Source organism: Peromyscus californicus, unplaced genomic scaffold, assembly GCF_007827085.1.
Source record: "Peromyscus californicus insignis strain IS unplaced genomic scaffold, ASM782708v3 Scaffold_7__1_contigs__length_154581171, whole genome shotgun sequence".
Classification (NCBI taxonomy): Eukaryota; Metazoa; Chordata; class Mammalia; order Rodentia; family Cricetidae; genus Peromyscus; species Peromyscus californicus.
This window is the reverse complement of record NW_026294595.1, coordinates 622,444-643,246: the sequence shown is the minus strand read 5'-3', so window position 1 is coordinate 643,246 and position 20,803 is coordinate 622,444. Positions and strand designations below refer to the sequence as shown.

Below are 20,803 nucleotides of genomic sequence, written 5' to 3'. Positions count from 1 at the left end.
TTCTCCTCCAGCCATTCCTCCTCCACATCTGCCCACTCCACAGTTCTGACACCCCTGTATTCCCTGTCTACAAATTATCAGCATTCAAAGCCATAAAGTTGGACAAACACACCCATTCTTCTCTTAAGTTCCTATCACACAAACATTCTAGGACAAGGAAAACATTCCTGCCAGGATCTCCCAAACCACTGGACCATTCAGTCAGCAATTGAAGCTGACACTATATAAGTTATACGCTATTAAGGGGCAGAGAGGAACAGCTCTCTTTCCCATTCATCTAAATGTACCCTCCTGAGCAGCTCATTAGCTACAGTCTTTAAGGAACTGTCACCCTCACATCCACATACAAGTCAGATTACAGCTCCAGGATACATTCCAGAAAGTCACTCCTTCTAAGAATCTGGTATAAAGTAATGGTGGAGAGCTCTGGCTTAGGAGCACAACAGACCTATGTAGGAATCTTAGCTCCATTTTTTCTAGCTTTGTAGCACTGAATTTTCATCTCTCTGAAATTCAAGGTACTTATATCTAAGTCTCAAAGGATGGCAGCAAATACTCAACAGTAATGTAAGTAAAACAATGATAAAAACTGGTACAACAAATCCTGTTGATCATTATACATTTATAGTATTACTATCATTGGCATTTTCCTGTAATAAGGAGCAAAAAGTCTATGTTTCCCGGGCCTGAGAACTAGTCAAAAGTGCCCATTAAAGTCCATCTAACTCAAAGCATCTTTTCCAGGGAGTGAAAGGGTGTTGATTAGGGCTGGGAGCAGTCCCCAGCTGGTGCTACAATCTGCTTTAAATCACATTTGTCCACCTCTGTGTTTGATAACAGCCTGATGAGGAGTAAGCACCATAAACTTGATTCAGTATTGAGAAGAGAAAAGGAGCTAGTCGTGCATCATCTGGGAAGACTTTTCCTGACAGCGGGCACTCGCACTCAGGAGCTGTGAAGAAGCAAAGGCTGCCTGGGGGAGTGGGAGTAGTACAGAAAAGTAAGAAAGAGCTATGGCCAATTAGACTGTACATCCTGAGCTTCTAGCAGAGAGAGGATGCTTGGCAGTGATTAACCTAACTCCAGAGGTTCAGCTTCCAGATCTTATGACCTACATGCGACTGTAACTTCATAGACACCCAAGCCAAACTTATCTCCCATCATGTTCTTCCTGGCTAAAATAACCTGTGCCCTCCTGCCCAGCAACTACCCACAACTTTCCTTGCTCACAGGAAGTCCAGGTGACTCCATGTCTTTGACACTGCTAGCTTGGTGTTGCCTTCTCTTCCCTATCATTGCTCTGTCATCCAGGCCTTCTTTTCCTTTCCACAGAAACAGAGCAGCCTCCTGCTCAACAATGCTCTAGTCCTGACCACACCAGACAGCCACAGAACGCTTTCTCAAAAGTAAATCGCCCAAGTAATTCCTGTGATGCAATGCTACTAGCAAATCAAATCCAAAGTCTTCTTCCTCTTTTTGTTTTTTAAGGCAGGGTCTCACCAGGTACCCCGGGCTATCCGGGAACTTGCTCTGTAGATCAGGCTAGCATTGAACTTAGAGATTCTCCTGCCTCTGGCCACCCAGTTCTGGGACTGGACCACCATGCCCAGCTCTTCTAGGGTCTCTCTGTGTAGCCCTGAAACTCGTTCTGTAGACCAGGTTGGCCTCTCCTGCCTTCATCTTGCTCTCTATACCATACTTAGAAAATTCTCATTTTAAAATGCAGCTCAAATGTCTGTTTTTGTGGTAAGCCAAGAATGCAAGTACATCCTTCATTTCTTAGTCTGGGTTTGAATAGTCCTTATATTCTCCTCAATCTCCTTCAATATGACCTTACATTGAGATTGTATCTGTTACTATAAAATGAGAATTGGGACTCTCAGAGTCAGAAACCATGTCTAAGTTGGTGTGGTAGTACATAGCTATTACTGAAGCTACTCAGAAGACCAAAGCAGGAGGATTCTAAGTCTGAGGCCTGCCTGGGAAACTTAGTGAGATCTTATCTCAAAATAAATGAGAAATGGTTAGGGATGTTATCTCAATGGTACAGTACTTACATAGCATGTGTAAGTAAGGCCTTGGGTTTAAATCTCTGGAATCAGAAAGGAAGGGAGAGAGGGTTTGTGTTCCGAGAATCCTTGCCCCTGACAACTCCTAACACAGTCAGTGCTGAAGAGGGCCTGGAAAACCTTCCAAGCTGTAGGGAGCAGAACCTAAAGGCTGATTCCACTGCAGCTATAGGTAGTCCATACCAGGAAGAGCTAGTAGTTCCCAGAAAAACAGGGGGGCTGGGCTCCCTGAGGCCAAATCTACAAACCAACAATATCCAAATAGCCCTTCAATCCAAAGTTAGGAGCTGGAGACAGAAATTTGATGGAAACAATGAATTAGAGGCTCTAGACAAGGGGTTATTAGGTCATCTGTAAAATTAGACAGCTCTGTTTATAGGACAAAATGTCAGGTAGGTACACCCTGAAGCCAGTAAGCAAGGAAATGCTAGAAAAGCAAGAGAGAGTCAGCTCCCAGACCCCCACTCAGCTGTGCACAAAGCTCCTGAAGGACTTGAAGCTTTGCTCCCCGCTTAAGTGTTGGCCTTGTTTTTATGTAACGCACAGGATGGTGGAACTCATGTGTCCCAGTCCCATGAAGAGAATTATGGGAGTTGGTACCCTATCTCCTCTGTATCTAAATAAATATCCTTGTTCTGGGTACCTTTAAATTGTATGACTTCTATTATTTAAACTGTCCAAAAAAGGTGGTTTATTGAAATGTCTATTTAAATGTGAATTGAGCTATGTAAGACATTCCATATGAATAAATTAATAAACCACAAAAGTTATTGAAACAGATACATGTCTTAATTTGGGGGTCAGAAATTAAGGGTCCCATTTTTCCTAGGTCTTCAAAAAAAGTGACTAAAATAGTGCATGGATAAATCATAGAAGCAGCAGGGAGGAAAAAGGCTGTTCTAGAGGAGGTTAGAGGACGCTGGTTAGCCAGGGGGGAAACCTTATGGCAAAGAACAGCTAGGAGACCTGCATGGATCAGTGCTATGCTCTCACCCCACCTCAGGTACCACAAAAAAGTCTAAACAGTCAGGTAGAATACAAAGGGTGGGGATGGGGAGTTATGGGATAAGCTCAAGACTAGGCTCTAGATTAAAATCCAAAACCCTTAAGGGCCAGGTTCTCTGAACTTCAACCTTGTCATCTATAAACAAGCACAATGGAGACTATGCTACTATAAGTGTAAGAAAGAATCAGTAATATAAAGCTGCCTACAAATAATACCAAGGTGACTTCCAAGTCCAGAGTCCCTTCCCTTGGGGGTAGAGTTTAGGTTTTTGTTTTTCTCAGATATATCATCCCACTAATGTAGACATAACATTAAAGCAACAGCTTAGCACTGCCAATCTGACTGTATGACACTTACTCATCATCCCTGCCTTGTTGGAGAGGTAACTACTCTATTCACTTAGAACCTGTGATTTGGCTGATGACAGGGTAGTATTAAAATAAAGGTCTGTGGGATTCAATGTTCCCCCTTTGGAGACTAGGTAGCCTTGCCTCACAGTGAGGATGATGGCTTGGTTGCTCAGGATGTCCTCCCCAATCAGCAGCTCTCACCTGTGTAGTTCTTCATCAGAGGGTGAGTACTTGGCAGTGACATCAGCCAGCTCCCCAAAGATTTGTTTGCTATAAACTGTGAGGGAAGAGAGCAGAATCAACTCCTGCCATGTAGAGCTCAAGAGGCACGTGTAATCCTTGATTGAGAGCTCGCAGAAGAAAGGCAGCTTCTTGATCCAGGCAATCTGCCTGAAGAGCAACTCGTCGGCCAGGCGGCAAAGCAAAGCAAATAGCTCTGCCTGTGTCACAGCATATCTGGAGATAGGGACAGGATAGAGTCACTTTCATCAGCCAGAGAGTGAGGGTAGGAGCAAAGGAGGAGGGTATTCCTTGAGGGCACAGTATGTCCTTGGCATGGATTTCCAGTTTCACTCAACTTCTTATAAAGAGGTAGGGCTGGGACCAGCAAAAAGCTGGGGTGGGGTTGGGGAGCAGTGAGATGATTTGCTGAGAAGAGGTTGCTGAGGAGAAAGGAGGTTTAGAAACTTCTGGAATTATAAGGGAACAACACTCTTAATGTTGGTGTTCTCTTATGTTTCATGTCCTAGAAGAAATTCTTACTCATTCCCACTCTAGTTTTGGTAATGAAAACTCTAATGGGGTGGGTCTGGAGCATATCCAGTATAAGGAACAACAACTACACATGCAAGAAAACAAAAACAAAAACAAAACCCAAAGCCAAACATGACCAAGGGCCAAACTGCTGAAGAGAACAGAGGCATTCAAAAGCCTTTTCCGTCCTCACTGTGCCCCCTGGTGGTGAATAGTTCAGGAACCAGAGTTGCTCAGCCTTTCCAATAAGCTATTTCTCAGTTATAGTCCACAGGGGCCTCTGAGTCTCAGCTTTATTCCTCTCACAGTCCCTGGTCCCCTTGTCATCCTCTTCCTCATACCCTACAAAAAAGCTCTGGGGGATACTTTCTGTATGTGTTTTAGTCTACTCTCCTGAAACTGAAGCCTAGCTGAGGATCTCAGGGAGGCCTGAGATTAAAGACTATAGCAACCCATGTTCTGTACCTAAGAAGTAATGGGTGCAAGAATGGGTGGCCCAGATGCTACATAACACCCAAATAGAGTCAAATGCAGACTGAGGTATCTTTTCCACCCATTCAGGCCTGTACCAAAGGCGCTAGTCACATGCCATAGGTTACTCATGGGCATGTTGGCTAGGGATATAGACAGGTCACAACCAATTAGGGCTTGAATGATTTAAAAACCTTAGGCCCGATGTAGAGCTTATTTCTGACACAAAAGCAATCATTTCAGGACTTGGTTTACCTAGAACCACAAAGAAATGAAGGCCCTTCAATCCTAATTTCATAGGAACTGAAAAGTAACCTGAACTCTCTGATAATATATGCTTAAGGAAACATAAGGGACCAACACCTTCAGTGACAAAGCTGGGGATACAATTGGTGCATGGTAGGGACACTTTGAGACTTCGAGGGGCAAAGCAGGGCAGAATTCACTCACCCATCTTCAATCAACATGGGTGTGCCCAACGGCTCCAGGTCTTCGGCTGACATCAGCTGGTGAATCAGGCTGTAGGACTGAGGGTCCAGGCTTCGAGCTTGTGGGGGCAGAAGTGGTGAGTGACCAGAATAGCTAAAAAGGTGTGGTATGTATTGATAATGTGGAGGCACTGACATCCCCATGTACTGATCCCTGAATGTCATGAATCCATTTAGTTCCACAGACCTACTGGAGAGAAAAACTTCACATCAGGAAAAGCCATGGCAGGTTGAGTACCTGCTCAAAGGAATAAGTCAGGAGATGGCTGAGGTGTTCTCTGGTCATGAAGTCTGTGACTAATCAATTGATGGGACAAAATTAAAGGTTACATGCATGTCTACCCTATTACATTCCATCCATGAGACAAGGACTCTGTGTGGGTACAGAAACATGGGGCTCACCATTGGTGAACTCAGTGACAGCAGAATAGGAGATATAAATAAATATGGATTAGATGGCATCTTTGTACTTTGTACCTCGCTCATGCTAGGCAGGTGCTATGCCACTGTGCTATATCCTAGTGCTCTTCTATCTTCTAACATTATATTTGGAGACCCTGTCTCTAAGGCTAGTTGCCAGGGCTAACCTTGATTTCACTGTGTAGCCCCAGCAGGTCTTGAAGTTGTGATTCTCCTGCCTCATCCTCCTGAATAGTTGGGACAGTAGGTTTTCACCTCCAAGCCCAGCTTGGAAGAGTTTTTTTTTTTTTTAAGTGTAAGTCCCATTTAATTTTTCCAATGTGTTTTATCTTCTGTCTTTAAGAAGCCACCTCTTTACATCTTTACATGGGCTTTGGTGGAGGTCATGGTGCAGCACCAGCAGGTCTAAATCGTGGTGGGGTGTTTGGTCTTTGCAGGTTTCACGGGATCAATTCCTTACTACCTTGCTATGAATAGCACAGCTCACGTAGTAATGCAGCTTGACATAGAGTTTGGGAAGCACATAAGCGTCGAAGACATTTGCTTCGGATATGTCCCTGACAGCAGCGGCCTCTACAGTGTTCCGAATGACGAACTTCTTAATGGCACAAACCAGGCACAGTTCGTGCAGTGAATTGGCTGCACATGGCCTTTTTGGCACGACTGTTGTTACCTCTTTTTTTGGTCATCTTGGAGCCAAGAGCCAAAAAAGTAGAAGAGTTTTTAATATATACCAGTAGACTATTGTGACAAAAATGTGTGTTTACATTGTTGTTTTAACTATTAGGAAAACAAGGGCACAGGACAAGCTAAGTGGACTTAATTAGTCCAAAAACCAAATCCAGTACCTAGAATGGAATATAGCTGAGGTCCCTAACTACTAAAAAGAAAGAGTGAGGGAACAGCTGAATGGGAGAAAAAGCTCTAAATGAGTCTAAAGAGGAAGGCAGGTTCTTCCCTGTTTCCTCGCTTTTGGAGAAACCTAACCATCTTCTCAATCTATTTATTTAGATCTGTACTTCAGAATAAGAGTGCATGAGTGAGTGAATTTCATGACGTACATGTGAAGTGAGAGGACAACTACTGGGAGTTCTCTTCTTCCACCATGTGTGCCCTGGGTTATCTTGGGTAGTCAGGGTTGGCAGCAGGTGCCTTTACCTGATGAACCATCTTACCAGCCCTTTGTTAATTAACATTTTGAAAATCATTTAGCTTTTCCTAGATGTATCTTTTAGATACATCTAAACCTAGAGTTTAGCAAACTACAGCCTAAAGGATCTATTTTTGGTAAATTTAAGTTTTATTGAAACAAAGCCACACTCACTGCTTTACATATGTTGTGTGCTGCTTTTGAGCCACTAAGGCAGAGTTGGGGAGCTGGCACCCAGGCCAGGCTTAGAAAGTCTAAAATAGTTACTATATTAAATTTTTGTTTATTTGTAGGCAGGCTCTCTATGCAGCACTGCCTGTCCCGGAAAGACATTTTTAAGAGAATTTCTTTCTTTTATCATTTGCATATATGATTGTACACATGTGTATAGGCCTGAGGTTGATGTCAAGTATTTTTCTCAATGGCTCTCCACCTTATGCTTTTGAGACAGGGTGTCTAACAGGACCTGGAGCATACCAATTCAGCTTAAATAGCTGGCCAGTGAGCCTCAGTGGCCACAGTCTCCCTAGTGCTAGGAGGAGACAAAGTCTATATATTCCTAACTGCATCTGGCTTTTATGTGGGTGCTGGGGATCGAACTTGGGGCCTCATAAATGCAGAGCAAACACTTTACTGACTGAGCCATCTCCACAGACCTTACTTTGTGACATTTTATTTTTTTTAAATATTTATTTATTTATGTATATGAGTGCTCTGTCTGCATGTTTGCCTGCATGTCAGAAGAGGTCATCAGATCCCATTACAGATGGTTGTGAGCCACCATGTGGGTGCTGGGAATTGAATTCAGGACCTGTGGAAGAGCAGCCAGTGCTCTTAACTGCTGAGCCATCTCTCCAGCCCCCTACTATGTGCCATTTCAAGAAAATATTTGTTAATTCTTGTCCTATATGAAAGATTTCTGGGGTGAGAAGCCCTTCCATTGTAGCTGAAAGCTATTAGCTAACTTAAGAAAGCATGATTGCCTCAAGAGGTTTTAATCTTGAATTCCCCAATAACATTGACTCTGGTGAGTCAGAAAAACTGTTCACTCAATTCTGCAGTCAGTGTATTGAAACGTTATTCTGCTAAATGAAGCCTATGTGGGCATGCATAGAAGAGGCACTTATCAGTCTGTAAAAGAGACTGATGTTTTGTTTTAGTCTTGGAAAAAGACTGGGCTTGGAAAGCTGGCCTTGTACCATCCTGGTCCCCAAGAGCCTGAGGGACCAAGGGCACGAAGGCTGAGACAGCCTGGTAGACGAGCACTCTACCAGAGGTTATTTGGAGGGCTACTCACTGGGTGGTCCCTAGGTGATGATATTGTGTTTGCCTTTAGCTCACCTGGATGACAGTGTGGAGCCTGGTGAGGGCTGGTTGCTCTCTGAAGCCCTGTTCCCAGGGGAACTGTGGTCGCTGTCACCATGGTTGCCCCAGTGATTGGCTTCTTCCTCAAACTCCTGTCCAGACATGATTCTTTCAATCTCTTCTTCTGATATCTTTGACAAGAAATGGACACATATCAGATCTGGTACTGTAGATAGCTCCTGTTCTGTCTGTAGGACTCGAGTTTACAGTCCAGGTCTCTCATCCTCTAAGGACTTCTTTGGCTATGCCCAGTATATCTGGACACAGTCTTTGGACACTTGCCTTCTAGAACCATGACTTTCCCCTTGCCCATTTACTCTACCTTCAAGCCACAAAGTTTATTCCTCAACTCTTTGAGTCTTCACTTTCCTAACTAAAACTCCATTCTTCAATGATAATCTCCTACTTGCTCTGCCCAATAATATTATTTCCTTTGTAAAATTATTTACTATTATTTACTATTCATAATTATATAGATTCTGAGAAAGGAAGGGCAGCATCGTGGTTAATGGTATAAATTCTGGAAGCAGACCACCTTTTTTTAAATCCAGAGTATACCACTTCTAACACAAACTTGGCAAAGTTACTCAACTATCTCAAGTGAAGTACCTCAAAATCCCTACCTCACTGGATTCTTGTGAGGATTAATCAAATTAAATACTTAGAAAGGGGCCTAGCAAGAATAACAATTACAGAAGCACTGAGAGTTACAATACCATCATCTTGGGTTGATTTGTTTGAGACAGGGTTTTGCTACAGTGTCCAGGCTAGTCTGAAATTCCTAGGTTCAAGCAGTCCTTCTGCTTCAGTCTTCCGAGACTATAGGTGTGTGTCACCAAACTGGGTTGTCAGAACGCAGTTACAGAACACTTATAGTAACATATCATTAAAACATCCTCTGTAGCCAGGCGGTGATGGCGCATGCCTTTATTCCTAGCACTTGGGAGGTAGAGGCAGGCGAATCTCTGTGAGTTCGAGGCCAGCCTGGTCTACAGAGCAAGTTCCAGGACAGGCACCAAAGCTACACAGAGAAATCCTGTTTAAAACAAACAAACAAACAAACAAACAAACAAACAAGCAAACAAACAATCCTCTATAATAGCTAAGACCACAACAGGACCTAAAAAAGAAGTGCAGAATAAATGGATATTGAGTAAGTGGTGTTCATTTGTTAAGGACTGACATGTACTTTCTTTCACATGGATTTTTTTTTAAAAGAAAGGTATCACCTAGTCTATTAAATAAAACTTGAAAAAAAAAATCACAGCTCATATAAGTCATACTGTATGTACCTAGACATGGTCAGGGTATTAGGAAGAAACAGAAATATGCCAGCACTCACTCCAGTACTCTATAGAGAACAAATAATCTTCTGTAAGTTTCTAACCTAGGGCTGAGGCCTAACTGGTCACAGTCAACACAGAGCAGAGTAAGTGCTAAGGAGGAGGGGCCAGGGAAATTTTTACATGTTGTTTCTATGGAAACCACAAAGGCCATTTTCTCCCAGGCCTGTTTGGCTCAAACCTGAATATGTATTTGCTTTATTGGCCTCTAAGAAAACCCTGAACTGTCATGGTCATTTCAGAATGCAACAGAAGAGCAGTGAGATGGCTCAGCAGGGAAATGTGCCTGACATGCCAGCCTGAGGACCTGAATTCAACCCCTGGAAGCCATGTAAAGGTGCAAGGAGAAAACAGACACCTCCAACAATGAACTGTGGCGCTCGTGTGCCTGCATACACACATTACATGTGAACATGCAAGGACAAACATGTACAAACATATACACAGTAATAATAAAGTCTTCTCTCATATATTATATCCTGACTGCAGTTTCCCCTCCCACCACTCCTCCCAGTAATAATAAAGTTGTTTTTTGGTTTTTCAACACAGGATTTCTCTGTGTAGCCCTGGCTGTCCTGGAACTCCCTCTACAGACCAGACTGGCCTTGAACTCACAGAGATCTGCCTACCTCTGCCTCCTGAGTGCTGGGATTAAAGGTGTGTGTCACCACAGCCCTGCATAATAAAGGTTTTTTTTTGTTTTGTTTTGTTTTTTTAAAGAAAAGAACTGAACATTAATGAGAATATGGGGCTGGGCAATAAGGATCAAACTAGTAGATAAACAAAGGAGTTGGTCTGAAATCGTTTGGTGTATACATTGAAATGGAGTAATTATTTTTTAAAATAAAGTCATATATACCTAAAAAATAAACTCCAGCTTTTCTCTTTAGGGTCTTTAGTACCCTGCAATCATTGCCACCTGAGTGACGGTGCTGACAGCAAGAATAGAGGTTGAAGTGCTGAGTGAAAAGAGCCAACACATGAAGGCAGTTTACTCCAGTTGGAATTTGTGACTGCTTTACTCTGTGGGCCCCATGGGACTACAGGCAATCACTGATACACTGATTACATAGAGGACAGAACTTGTTGGGGATGCTTAACCTAGGTTCTAATTTCATTTGTTATTTCCTAGCTAGAAGCTCCTGGGAGTCAAGTCCCTTGAGCTCTCTGTGCTTCAACTTCTCTGCCTGCAAACAGAGGCATATTACTCCTTGGTAGCTCATGGCTCTCCTGTCAGAGCCAGAGCAGAGAAGTATACAGATCAAAGTCAGACAGACTTGTGAGTTAACCCAAGATAAAGTTATAAAATACAGACACAGAACAGATGCTTCATAAATGGAAACTCCATCTCTCTTTCATTAAGACTAGCTAAACACACAGCTGGGTGGTGGTGGTACATGCCTTTAATTCCAGCACTCAGGAGATGGAAGCAGAGGCAGGCTGATGGATCGATGTGAGTTCGATGCCAGCCTGCAAATTGAGTTCCAGGACAGCCAGGACTGTTACACAGAGAAACTCTGTCTTGGGGTTTGGGGAGGGGGGAGAGATAACAATTTAGAACTTATAGATCATAACTCTAACACACCACCCATAAATAGGGGAAAACCAAAATAATATGCTTAGTATAAAAACTCAAACATAAGCTGGGCAGTGGTGGCACATGTCTTTAATCCCAGCACTCAGGAGGAAGAGGCAGAAGAATCTTTGAGTTAGAGGCCAGCCTGATCTACAGAGCAAGTCCCAGGACAGCCAGGACTACACAGAAAAACCCTGTCTCAAAAAAATACCCAAAACAACAACAACAAGAAAAGCCCTCAAACACAGTAGCAGGTAAATGGCCTTTCTAAGCATGGTGTCTTCAGTTCTGAAAGGAAGAGCTTACAGCTGTAGGGCCTGACTATCCCCTGGCAGAGCAGAAGTCTTACAGGGCACTAAGAATGCATTAGGTGCTGCTAGAGCAGTGGTTCTCAACCATTCTAATGCTGCAACCCTTTAATACAGTTCCTCATGTTGTGGTGACCTCCACCAAAAAGTTATTTGTTGCTACTTCATAACTGTAATTTTGCTACTCTTATGAACTGTAATATAAATATCTGTGTTTTCTTTCTTTCTTTCTTTTCTTTTCTTTTTTTTTTTTGGTGCCAAATATCTGTGTTTTCTGATACACAACCAACATAAACCGATTCTCTGTGTAATCCAGGCTGTCCTGGAACTCAGAGATCTGCCTGCCTCTGCCTCCTAAATGCTTGGATTAAAGGCATGTACCACCATCTCCCAGCTGAAAAGAAAATTTTAAGAAAACAATTCCACTTAGAGTAGCATAAAAAATGTAATAAAGGGGACTGGAGAGATGGCTCAGTGGTTAAGAGCACTGACTGCTCTTCCAGAGGACTCAGGTTCAATTCCCAGTATCCATATGGCAGCTAACCCTGCATGTATGTGTGAGGGTCTGTAACCCTCACACATACATGCAGGCAAAACACCAAGGCAAATAAAATTAAAAAAAATTTTTTTTAATTTTTTTTTTTTTTTTTTTTGTTTTGTTTTTCGAGACAGGGTTTCTCTGTGTAGCTTTGCGCCTTTCCTGGATCTCGCTCTGTAGAACAGGCTGGCCTCGAACTCACAGAGATCCGCCTGCCTCTGCCTCCCGAGTGCTGGGATTAAAGGCGTGCGCCACCACCGCCCGGCAAAAAGTAAAATTACTTAAAAAATGTAATCAAGTTAAGAGGATGAAAGACTTTTCACACAGTGAAAAGCATAAAACATTGCTCAAAGAAATTGGCACATACCTTTAATCCTAGCACTTGGAAGGCAGAGGCAGGTGGATCTCTGTGAGTTAGAGGACAGCCTGGTCTACAAAGTTCTAGGACAGCTAAGGCTATTACACAGAGAAACTCTGTTCCAACAAATAAAACAAACAAACAAACAACAACAACAAACAAACAAAGCAAAACAAAACACACAAACATGTTTGTGGACCAGAAGACTTAATACTGGAATTTAAAAACCATCTTCAAGTCCATATGAAACCAAGTAGCCAGGACAGTCTTAAGAAAGAAAAATGAAGCCGGGCGGTGGTGACGCAAGCCTTTAATCCCAGCACTCGGGAGGCAGAGACAGGCGGATCTCTGTGAGTTCGAGGGCAGCCTGGGCTACCAAGTGAGTTCCAGGAAAGGCACAAAACTACACAGAGAAACCCTGTCTCGAAAAACCAAAAAAAAAAAAAAAAAAAAAAAAAAAAAGAAAGAAAGAAAGAATAATGAAGCTGGAGCTGTATACTTCCTGGTTTTAAGGCACACTACAGAGCTGCAGTGATCAAAACACTGTGGTATAGACAGATAGCTCAATAGAATAGAAATACAAAGCCTACAACTCCACTCAGAAGTATATGGTCACACATGACCTTCAACAAAGGTGTACACACTACACAGTGGGGAGAGAATAATCCCTTCAACTAACAGCACCAGACAAATGGCAGTTTCATGTACACAGGCAAGAGTAGAGAAGGAAAAGGAGGCCCCTCTTGTCTTATACTACACACAGAAATCAACTCAAAATTTATTAAATGTAAGGTCTGAAACTGTAAAATTCCTGGAGGAAAATGGAAGAAAAGCCTTTTAAGGTCGGTCTTGGCAATGATTTCATGGATAAGACACCAAAAGTCCATGCAACATGAGCAAAACTAGAAAAGCAGGCTGTCCAAGCTCCTGTGCAGCAACAAACCACCAACCCTTCAAAGCACCCTGTGAAATCAGAGGGAAAGAGCTAGCATCTGGAAGAATGGTGAATTCAACATGTAGAGTTTTCAGTCATGCAAGATGAAAAATTGAGACAGCTTAGTGAGTAAAGTGTTTGCTATGCAAGTAAGTTAGAGGATCTGAGTTGAGATCCCCAGTACCCACATAAAAGCCAGGTGTGGTGATGTACACCGGTTATCTTAGTGCGGGGGTGGGGTGGGCAAAGACAGGTGTGTGCTTGGGGCTCTGGCCAGCCAGGCTAGAAGCAATAGCAAGCTTGAGGTTTAGTGAAACCTGTCTCAAAAATAAGACAGAGAAACAAATAAAGGCATCCTAAGACCAACCTCTGCCCTCCACAAGTGCCTACATGGCTGATAACACCCACTCCGCACATAACACACACACACACACACACACACTACACACACACACACACACACACACACACACACACACACATATCACATCACATGTTTTTAGTCCAGACTAAAATAAATTGTTTTTCAAGAGATTAATATCAGGAATAAAAATGTTTGATTAAATAAATCGAAACAGTAAAATTAGGAGTTTTATACACAAATATATACACCTTGATTTAGTACATGCTGTGTACCTACACAGCAGGAAATCTCTCATATATCAGTACATATCTCTGATTTCTTGTCTTTTAGTTGTAGATACTTAACTGGAGTAATCCTTTTAATTTGCTTATAAACTCTCTCTTAGCTCTCTTTTTGTCTTCTGATCTGTGCTGTCATTGTCCTACTTCAAACTATTACCTGAATCTCTTTGAATAGGCTTCTGCAAACCCATTTTAAACCATTTCCATTAGAATTTTTTTCTAAAATGCAAATCTGTATATGACACTCTATTTACAATTGTTTAGAGATTTCTTCTTGGTATACAGCAAAAATTTGTAAAACTGATCCTGGTTCTTCATGTGCTTGGAGATTAATTTGATTATAAAATAGATCCAATTCTCTAGATTCAGGAGGCCCTTCTGCTTGCTAGTAAGAACAGGAGATGTAGGTTGGCCCCATAGAGGCTGTTCTTAGGAGCCACAGCCAAAGACAGCTGAGGCCACTCTTTAGAGAACTGATGGAAATTCAAGGACTCTGCCTTATTTCTTACCATGCTATACATATAGTGCTCCAGCTCCACTGTATCTACCTCCTGTGAATTTTTTTTTAAAGGATTTGTTTTAGGTCATTCCAGTCTATTCTGTCTAGCTTTGATAAATGATGCTTAGCTTCTCAACACAGCTACTTCTTCCTTCCCCTTCAAGAATCAGTTCAAAAGCACCTTAAGGAACCTTTCCCCAAGTGTTTCCAGCCTCTAAAAAAAGAACAGAAGCATCCCTGGGCATCTTCTGCTAGCTATTATTCCTAATTTACTAATAAGAACATGAACAATGACCAGGTGGTGGTGGCACACGCCTTTAATCCCAGCACTGGGGAGACAGAGACAGGTAGATCTCTGTAAGTTCGAGGCCAGCCTGGTCTACAAATCAAGTTCCAGGACAGCTAGAGCTGTTACACAGAGAAACCCTGTCTCAAAAAATCAAAGGAATATAAACTGTTGATTTTTGCTGACTTCTGCCAGATTCAGTTACCCTATAACTTTAAGTGATTGGTCAAAGGGGAAAAAATAATTTTCTGGATTTTAGAACCAGAACTGAGTTTATTACCTGTGAAATTCTTAGGAAGGATAAGGGATAATAAGACGAGCTTTAGACTTTAAACATTCAGACTCTCTAAACACAGTTTGACAGGAGTGAAAGCCAAAATGACAGAAGACAGGCTCAAGGGAACAGCTACAGGAGCATTTGGAGCACCAAACTTCCAGAACACACTAAGAGTTGGGACAAGAACTCACCTGCACTGGCCCAATGCTCTTATTCCGGCCTCCAGGCATGCCATCTTCTCTGATAGCTAGAAGGAAACATAAGATAGTCAGAAGCACACTCATGGTCGTTTATAAATGAAAAGGAAAGTTATCTGTCCCAGCACTAGGGAGGCAGAGGCAGATTGATCTATGTGCATTTGAAGCCAGCCTGATCTACTACATAGTGAGTTACAGGACAGCCAGAGCCACAGAGTAAGACCCTGTTTCAACACACACACACACACACACACACACACACACACACACACACACACACACACACAAAACTTACCTGGCTAAAAGTATAATGTAGTAAGTGATAAAGCCAAGACTAAAACACAGGCCTTTCTGGACTCACAGTCTACTTTATTACTCTAAGTTGCCTATAAGCAGCAGATACTTTTGGGTTCCCAAGGTATTGGATGTATACTACATATACTGTACATATTCAAGATGTTCAACAAAAATGGGTCATTGTTAACAAGTCCCAGTTACAAATATCCCACCAGAAAAGGATATTTCTGAGGGACATTTTAGTGGGGGAATGAACACCTGTATTTTAAAATAAAATGTATTTTATTATTTGTCTAAGTTTAATTTAAAGGATCAGAACAGCACTACTATCCAGGTAGATGCCCAACTCTGGAGACCATGGCTTTTAGTTTTTATTAAATGCAATGTTCACCTCACTAGTTCTTCCTTACAACAGCAGGAAGTTGAAGCTGAAAGAACTTACTTAGAATTTCCTTATTTCATATGTATGAGTATCTCTCCTACATGTGTGTACCCATGCGTGACTGGTACCCACAAGTCAGAAGAGGGCATCGGATCTCAGTAACTAAGTTACAGACGGTTGTGATTCACCATGTGGGTCCTGGGAGCCACACAGATCCTCTGCAGGAGCAGCAAATGTTCTTAACCACCAAGCCATTTATCCAACCCCAAAATGATACTTAGGTTGGGGGATTGTTGTTATTGTTACTTAAAATTTTTAAATGTATCTTCATGTATATGGGTGTTTTGCCTGCATGTATGTCTGTGCACTATGTGTACCTGATGCCTAGGGAGGCCAGCAAAGGGTGCTGGATATCCTGGAACCAGAGTTTCAGAAAGCTGTAAATTGTCAAACCAGAATCCAACTCTGCACTTAGAAATCATGTTTCTATTGTTTTCTCCAATTTGTAACAACTCTTCAGTTTTTGTCTTTATGACCTTGACACTTTCCAATAGGACGTTACATTGTAGCTTCCTACAATGTTAGTTATTTTGAAAAAAATGATCTTTCAACTGGAGGTGGTGGTGTATGCCTTTAATCCCAGTACAATGGAGGCAGAGGCAGGCTGATGTCTATGAATTCTAGGCCAGCCTGGGCTACAGAGCTAGTGCTCCCCACCCCCGGTTTTTTTGAGACAGGGTTTCTCTGTGTAGCTTTAGAGCCTGTCCTGGAACTCACTCTGTCCACCAGGCTGGCCTTGAACTCACAGAGATCTGCCTGGCTCTGCCTCCAGAGTACTGGGATTAAAGGCGTGCGCCCCCACCACCTGGCCTAGAGCTAATTCTAAGACAACCAGAGCTACACAGAGAAACCCTGCTGGAAAAATCAAAAACAGAGAATTTTTAAAAAATTAAAAGAAAAAACTGTACTTCAGTATGGGCTCCTAAGTTTTCTCATGAGTATTCTGATAATGAACTACATGCTGATTCTTTCTCTCCTTTCCCCCACCCCCACCCTGGTCTCTGTCTCTCTCTCTCTCTCTCTCTCTTGGCCTCTTGGAATCTGTCTGTCTATCTCTCCCTAGACTCTCACCTCTGTGTGTGCCTGAGCTTTTCTGAGTATTATCTTACCAGGGTAAATCATGCTGGTATGTTTACTGGTGATACTAACTATGTTGGATAGTTTTACTTGACACAAGCTAAAGTCACAAGCTAAGAGTCACCCAGGTGCTACTGGTTTTGAAGGCATGAAGGAGTCATGGAGAACAGCTGAGGTTTGGCAATGTGAGAGGCCAGGAGAGGCCATTGGTAAAGGTTCAGCCTCAGTAGCACTTGAAGGCTCAAGGAATGAATGGGTCATGCAGAGAAGTTGAGGTTTGGCACCATGAAGAGGCTATTGGTGAAAGTGCAGCCCACTTGCAGCAGAAGATCCTAGCATTTGAGACCCCAGCACCCTGGGATGACACCAAGAACAGCAGCAGCAGAGGAGTGCAGCCTGCCCGAGCGTAGAAGACAAGCTGCATGTGCTGCAGAGGACAGAGCTGGAGAAGTGACCCATGCCCTTTGGAAGAGCCCAGAAGATCACGAGTGGATCCCAGACATTAGACCTTGTGCTATTTACACTCTTGGGGAGTTTGGTTTTGCTTTGATTTTATTGTGACTATGCCCTGGTTCTTCCCTCTTGAAATAAGAAAATATTTAACTTAATTTTGATTTTTATAGGTGCCCACAGCTTTAAGACTTTGAACTTTTAAAAGAGATGTTGGATTTTTAGAGATTGGATATTTTAGAGACTGAACTCTAATGTATTTCAAACTGTAAAGGCTGTGGGACTTTCAAAGTTATTTATGTTTTTTGTTTTGTTTTTCAGGACAGGGTTTCTTTGTGTAGCCCTGGCTGTCCTGGAACTAGTTCTGTAGACTGACCTCAAACAGAGATCCTCCTGCCTCTGCCTCCCTCCTTAGCAAGGAGTCCGACTGGGTGTTGTGGCGCTATTTATGTCTTTAATGTGAGAACTTGGGGAAGAATGAGAAAGGAAAGGTGTGTTTGTGTTTCAAGTTGACAACAGGTTAATTATTCTGGATAGACTTATGTCAGCTTTACACAAGCTAAAGTCATATGGAAGGAGGGAATCTCAATTGAAAATATGCCTCCATAGGATCAGGCTGGACGCAAACTTGTAGTATATATATATTTTTTAATAGTGATTGAGGGGGGAGAGCCCAGCTATGTGGATGGTGCCACACCCAGCTGATGGTCCTGGGTTCTGTAATAAAGTAGGCTGAGCAAGCCAGTAAGCAGCACTCCTCCATGGCCTCTGCATCAGCTCCTGCCTCCAGGTTCCTGCCCCAACTTCCTTCAATGATAAGCAGTGATATAGAAGTGTAAGCCAAATAAACCCTTTCCTCCCCAACTTACCTTTTAGTCATGGTGTTTCACTGCAGCACTAGAAACCCTGAGACACTAACTAAGACACTAACCTTCATCACATTCTAGCTGTGGAAGCAATTTCCCCTTTGTAGTTATTGTTTTTAAACTTCACTTTTTATTTTTTATTTTTATTTATTTATTTATTTATTTATTTATTTATTTATTTATTTATTTATTTATTTATTTATTTATTGAGCTGAGGATCGAACCCAGGGCCTTGAGCTTGCTAGGTAAGCACTCTAACACTGAGCTAAATCCCCAACCTAAACTTCACTTTTGTTTAAACCACTGTTCACTTCTGTTGGACTCGCTTCAGTGGATCTTGGCTGCTAGTCAGTACTGTGGTGTTGTGTATCTAACAGCAACTTGTATTTCCATCATGTCTTCTCCACTTACTCACTGGAATTCTTTCATAAGGAAAAAATGGTTACTTTTGTTTATTCAGTTAGTTATCAGTATAAGCATGTGCAGACTTATTTCTGAGCCTATAAACAAATCTAGAGATACTCTGTTACCAAGTTAGAACAACTGTGGTTACTGGGAGCTCTCAGGTTGAGTTTTGTGCCCTTTCACTGTGCCCTGTGTGCCCATTCACACATGTGCTTGCTCTTATTTATTTACTATGTGTATGTGGGTGCCTATGGAGGTCAGAAAAGGGCCTGGGATCTCCCAGAGATGGAGTTAAAGGTGATTGTGAGCTACCGGGCATGGGTGCTGGGATCCAGACTCTGGTCCTCTGCAATAGCAGTAAATGCTCTTAATCATTAAGTCATTTCCTCAGGCTCCCCACCCCATCATCTCTCTTATTTTCAAGTACTCTAAAACTCTCCATGTTTATGAATTCAACTAGTTCTCCATGGAGACTTTACTCTTTTTATTGACACTTAAAATTTCTGGGTGCTGAGTGTGTCTAGTCACATGTGTTTCTAAACTCTAACGACTACATGAATGTGTTTAGTAACACATGTAAGTCACATATATTCCACACATTATGTATCTATTGTCCATCCACCAGACATATTGATATATCTGACTCTGATATTCATTCTAACCTTTCCGGATCGATAACTTCTTTCTCAAATATAGTGTATTTATTTCCCTGTTCAACCACAGTATTCAATTAAAGTAGAGACAGAATTCCTAACATATAACCTTGAGAGAAACAATTTTACAAATCAAAGTGCTTTGCTTGTATACAACTGTTTTTTTCCTTTCCCTTACAATATGCAGTCAAAACACTGTTTTCCAAGGCCAGCTCCCTTCCTCCCTACCATCTCAGTGTGGTTATGTGATTCATTTTAATACCGCTAGATGAATTCATCACCTTGTTGACTCCATCTCTCCACCCCCTTCCTCCATATCAGTACATTTTGCTTGACTAGCTTTTTTATATCCAGTAAAATTCACTTTTTGTAATATACAGTTTTATTTTGACAAATAAATAAAATTATGCATTACCAGCTATGAAAGTTTCAGAGTATTTCTCACTTCCAAAAATATTATCATGGCAAGTCTAATTTAGTCCTGCTTTCTCAAGACCAACCAGAAGGTGGCAGGGTTTCCCTCAGCAGCCTTCACTAGGCTAATAGGGAAGCAAAACTGGCAACTCTCTCTGTCCCACATGTCACAGTCTCAGGGTTGTAGCATAGTTCCAGAGGAGTTATCAAACTCGGGTCCTTTGGAAGAGGAGCCAGTCCTCTCAAATGCTGAGCCATCTCTCCAGCCTCCATGAAAACATTTTTAAAAAGAGCTCTGTGTGCCTGGCATAGTGGTGTACACCTTTAATACCAGCACTTGGGAGGCAGATGCAGGTGGATTTCTATGAGCTCAAGACTGGCCTGGTCTACAGAGTGGTCTACACAGAGAAACCCTGTCTCAAGGAGGGGAGGGGGAGGAGGGAGGGAGAGAGAGAGAGAGAGAGAGAGAGAGAGAGAGAGAGAGAGAACGAGAACGCTCTGTAATCACAATCCTTAGGAGTCTGAGGCAGGAGGATTACATTGAGTTTGAGGCAAGCCTGAGCTACGGTATGAGACCTTGTCTCAAAAAAAACAATTTAAGAAATTTTAGGGCTGGCAAGATGGCTCTGCTGGCTAGTTTTCTGTTGTTGTTGTTTTTTCCAGGCAAACTTTATTAACATACAAATAAAAAATATCATCACATGCCAAAAAAAAAAAAAGTATGGTTCTTCTTCCCCAAAACAAATGAGTTTAGCTGGAAGCTCAGAATCCCACATGCCAAATGAATACCAGGATAATCAATCTGTGTATGTAGTCAAGAAGGTATCCCCTAACAGTGAGGCTTGAGGTATTGAGCACTCACAGGCCCTGGGCAATGAAGGAAGATGAGAAAAGTGGAATAAAAGCCAAAATCAGGGTGAGGGTAGAAAGACAGTACTGGAATGAAATTGGTAACTGGCAAGGGTTTCTGTAGAGACAAGTAATACTGGGGAAGAGAATATACTTCCAGGTAGAAAAACAAACTTGAGCACATGTGGAATGGTATAACATCTGGCCCTGAGACCCTGCTCTGGCCAGAGAAGCTACAAAGATAGGCAGGGGACAAACTTGACAACACTTCAAATGCCCTACCATAGCATTTGTTTAACATGCAGCAAACACACGGT

General features: G+C 42.2%; 1 protein-coding gene and 1 pseudogene across 4 annotated transcripts in view; both read right to left on the bottom strand.

Annotated features, from left to right (window-relative positions):
- LOC128100403 (nuclear receptor subfamily 6 group A member 1) overlaps positions 1–20,803 on the bottom strand; it is a 257,953-nt gene that overhangs the window by 61,121 nt on the left and 176,029 nt on the right. For 3 of the 4 annotated variants that reach the window (XM_052722534.1, XM_052722533.1, XM_052722531.1), the window contains 4 exons: positions 15,028–15,083; positions 8,049–8,203; positions 5,100–5,327; positions 3,627–3,881 (listed from right to left, as the gene is read on the bottom strand). In XM_052722534.1, the coding sequence (XP_052578494.1) occupies positions 3,627–3,881; positions 5,100–5,327; positions 8,049–8,203; positions 15,028–15,083 (694 nt within the window). The remainder of the gene's footprint in view (positions 1–3,626; positions 3,882–5,099; positions 5,328–8,048; positions 8,204–15,027; positions 15,084–20,803) is intronic. The other variant, XM_052722532.1, reaches the window with a different exon arrangement.
- LOC128100404 (putative 40S ribosomal protein S26-like 1) lies at positions 5,337–8,042 on the bottom strand (annotated as a pseudogene).